At 29.1% G+C, this 4,594-nt stretch overlaps 1 protein-coding gene across 1 annotated transcript; it reads right to left on the reverse strand.

The window, feature by feature from the left end:
* Positions 1-1,896: 1,896 nt before the first annotated feature.
* Positions 1,897-2,292, reverse strand: LOC119677180. The gene has a single exon (XM_038088449.1). It carries the CDS (start codon positions 2,290-2,292, stop codon positions 1,897-1,899), a length of 396 nt encoding a protein of 131 aa, XP_037944377.1.
* Between the last annotated feature and the right edge of the window lie 2,302 nt (positions 2,293-4,594).

Here is a 4,594-nt window from a genome sequence, read left to right on the forward strand (position 1 = left end):
TTTGCAGTACATTCAGTACTAGCAAAACTTAGAAACGAGTCACTTAAATATTCGATTATTACACTTTTAGCACTTCTTTCGGTTTTATTCCATTCTTCTGTAATTGTTTCTGGAATGTCACCATCGATTACTTTTAAGGCATCATTTTCTGCTAATAGTGCTCTTATTCTGAATTTCCATATAGAATATTTTTCACCATCAAATGGTTTAATGTTTCTTTTTATTTTGTCCATATTCGCGCAGTGGAAGCGTGCTGGGCCCATAACCTGTTAGAATTATTTTATATTTATGTAAAAGAAAACACCGACAATTTATATATATATATATATTTATTAATATGTATTTATTATTCATTCAAACACAACCCATCACTTCAATGTTCAAAATTATACTAAACTCTAAAAGGCATTATTCGCCTCAATATGCTCGTATGCTCTTTACACAATAAGCAAATTCCAGGAACAGGCAACAACAGCAACGCATACGAGACATGACGCCCGTCTGCCTATTGCGATCAGTGACTTCCTTGAAATTGAATCTACGTGATCAATGCATTTTGTTATTGTAAACAAAACTATAGAAACAAAGTACAGTTCTATTCAGTGACTGTATGTCCAACAGTAGGAAACTAATTTTCATTTAATTTTTCTCTTTGATCATTCAGCCAAATTATTACATCCCTTAGTACAAAGGCAGGAGTCTTCATAACAAACAAGCCAGAACCAGTCGCCGAAACATCGTCATCTTTGACAGCAACTGATCTTATGTATAATTCATATACTGAGGTGACATAAGTCCACCCCTACGGAAAAGTCACGCGCGGAAATCATAAATTTCTCCAATCCTTGGAAAATAATATTTTGTTTATCTGAATTGTAACCATTATAATTTAATAATATAATTCTTATAATATATAGATAATAATATTTTGTTTATCTAAAATTATACCCATTATAATTGTTTTGTTTTTTTTGAATAATTAAATAAAGTATTAATAAAATATATAAAATCTACGCTTTTATTTTGGTTCCTAAAGAAACTAGTCCCGAAGATATAAATTTTATTATAACGAACCTGGACAACCGCTTTGCATACCTCAGCAAACATAACGAACGAAAAAAGGACGTTACAAGATGCACAAAAAACAACAAAAACAATAGTTCTATGCAAAATGCTGCAATTTTTCTTTAATTGAATGTCACAACAAAGAGTGTGAATAAAGAAAAAGAGCGAAATCGCATCATATCATACTCTGTTATGTGTTTCGGCAGTTAGAATTACAATAGAGAAGAGCATTACAAAAACAAATAAGATGCTCGAACTATGTGTTAACAATTTTCTTATTTAATATTACAATTTCTTCTTCTTGATAAAACAATCGTTACATTTTTAATTTAATAATAAAATACTTGCCAATACAATTTCTTATTTGTCCCTTCAATTAAATAACAAAATTGTTCGGAGAACAGAAAAAATGTTAAAGGAACAACTTTTTTTGTTAAAGGGTCATCAATAAATTTTCTATTGTAATGTCAACAAACTTCTTTATTAAAAAAATTGTTACCACAAGTAAATAATTGTTAAAGCAACAACTTATTTGTTACATCAAAAACTTTTTCGTCAAATAAGAAAAATGTTATTTTAACAACTCATAATTTTTTCAGTGTAGCAATGCCATCACTAGTTTGAATGTCATATTTAAGTAATGTGTTTCGTATAGACTTAAATAGGTGGCAATAGTCGTATTGAACGAAGACTTTTTTATCTTTGAATACAAAATATGGCTCTTTCTGACTAATGGTAAATAAAGAAAAAAGCCTTTGATTTGTAGCTGACTGATCACATATCACTACAACGGGTCTAAGGTCAATTGATAGAAGAAGTTCCAGGTTTCGTTCAAGTATATCCTTCAAAACGTTTCCTAGTAATACAACGTTGTGATTTCATAAAAATCGTTAAAAATACTTTCTTACCTGTTGCACCTTCTTTAGTTAAATAGTAAGCTAGAATATATTTCCAGTTGCTACAAATTCCTTTTATCATAAGCGTCAAACATTTGTTGGCCTCTTCAGGAAAACGTCTATCATAACCAAAATCTACGAATCCATCGATTTGGTCAGTGAATTTATTATAACATAAATCCCTCCGTATAGACATTTCATCCAGAATAACAGCACATATTTTTTCTGCTTGACTTTTTACTGTCCTCAAATTCTGAATTACTCTTGTGTCAGTACCCGTTTTCATGAATTTTATTGGTCGCCAGCGATGCAAACTTGCTGTGCTCGGCATATTGAATTTTAATTCGTCTCGCATAAATTTATATAAAGAAGCCGAAACATATTCAATATTTTGAGCTAAATATTGTTCTTCTTTATTATAAATGTGTCGTTCACTGACAATCATTTTAGCAAAAGTTAAAGCTTCCTGACTAGCGTTTTCTGCTAAAATACTGGTAAAATACATAGCTTTTTTAGTTTTTCATTTTCATCCTTGTAGTATTTTTTTGATTTGCGCAAAGATGCGATTTTTTTGTTTAAACTAGCAATTACTCTGATACTTTTTATTATTACATGCAATTTCTTTTTTACAGTTTCCAAAGCAAGGACTAATTTCATCCTCATTCCCACATTGTTCAACTTTTTCTTGTTGCTTTATAGATTCTTCAGCATAACAGATGTCAGATAATGTCTGAAACTCCTTCAAAGTCATATCTTCCTGTATTTGATTATCAGCATACGTTTGCTTTACAGGTGTAACGCGCAGTTCCTCTTGCTCTTCTAATATATTCGTACTTATAACCGAGGGTAAATTTTTTGATGGTGTGGATTTACCAATCAGTTTCCTCTTGCCTACTTCATTAGTGTGAAAATGATTTTTACAAATTAACAACTTCCGCTTCTGACTTACTATTCCGCAAACATCTCTCCAGTGTTGGCGGTCATACTCATCAGTAGGAAATGATAATAATGACGTGTTTGAGCGAATAATGTTGCAACCAGAAACATCGCACTTTTTACTCTGTGAAGAACTCGGATTCATTTCTACATTTTCATTGTCTAGGTTGATCAAGGTTATTTAAAATATTCTTATTTGTAATAATATTATTACCAAGAAAGAGAGTAGGTATAGTCGCATGTTTTAATCGAATTTTTCCAATCCATCGCTTATGGAAGTGACGACTACAAATTCTAGTATTTGTATTTAATTCACAATTTCACAACCTCATAACCAAGATTTTTTTCCACTTATCTATTATATCCTTATTGGTCGGAAAACGGTACAAGTGGACGTCATCTGTTATTTTTACACGACAAGATTTTACTATACATTTTTTTTCACTTTTTCCCATATTTAATCTTTTTTTCTCTATAAAATGGTGGTTATACAAATATTAATAATATTATTTTGATATTCAAATTTGTTTTTCTTCACTTCTTAAATATTTATTAAAGTAATTTATTTAAATATGTTTTCATGAATATAGGGAAATATAGCAAAAAATATATTCTTCTTAAAATATATACATTAATTTACTTTATATAATGTATACATACATATATTTTTTCTATGGAAAATATCTATGGGGTTATATTATCATCGATATCAGCGATATTCAACTTGTTGGAAAATTACAAAAAAGAAACTGTTACAAAAAAGATAATTTTTGTATTTTGCCTTGCGGTTCGCCAAGGCTTGTACACTGTAGTTTAAGTAAAAAACTGATTGAAATAATTATTGAACTTGACTTTATTAAATATACTTTTGTTTAATATATAATTGAAATAAACCGTTTAAGAAGCACGTAAAACTTTTTTAAGCACACTACGCAAAACTAGAAAACCAAGCCAAAATTCCGCCAACAACTAACCCAACACGAACTTTTGACATTAGCTGTCACTTGAGGTTTTGGGTGACCAGATGGTTTATAATTTAAAGGTGACCAGTTGTGCTTTTCGGTTTAACAGAAACCAACAAAAAAAACAGTATCAACACATTACATTCCACGGTAATTTGCTGTTTACTATTCGACTCTGGGATGTAATGCTAAAAAATTGCAAAAACAAATGCTATTCAATGTCATTTGGGTGATGCAGAAGTATACAATGGAAATACGATTTTATATTTATTGTTGATGTTGTTGGTTTGCTCTTTTAGTAAACATATTTTTATATACATGTGTATGAATGTATGTAAGTGACAATTTTTAATAAAAACAACGATTTTTGATTTTTCTTATAAAATTTTATTTAATACTTCACGCTATGCAAGCTTAACTTCAACTGCCTTAAAGTTTTTTTTCTGTTTCGAGCAGTAAGTTCTATTTTATCCAATTTAATAGTGTTGAGAGAGAGCTTGCATGTCACTCCTCCCATCTTAGGAATAAGCAATATTTCTATTGCGTTAATTATACATAACATTTTATATATTTTATAATATTTTATATTATATTTTACAAATAATAATTATAATAATAGCATAATAATATAATAGTATAATAATATAATAAAAGTAACATTAATTTCTTCAATTTTTTTCAAAAAATTTTTTTTAATATACGTTAGTTATATTAATATAATCTATTTTAATTTTT

This window comes from Teleopsis dalmanni, chromosome 2 (assembly GCF_002237135.1).
Source record: "Teleopsis dalmanni isolate 2A chromosome 2, ASM223713v2, whole genome shotgun sequence".
Classification (NCBI taxonomy): Eukaryota; Metazoa; Arthropoda; class Insecta; order Diptera; family Diopsidae; genus Teleopsis; species Teleopsis dalmanni.

Excerpts from the sequence above, each read along its gene's own strand:
- LOC119677180 (XM_038088449.1), bottom strand. The coding sequence starts at position 2,292 with ATGCCGAGCACAGCAAGTTTGCATCGCTGGCGACCAATAAAATTCATG.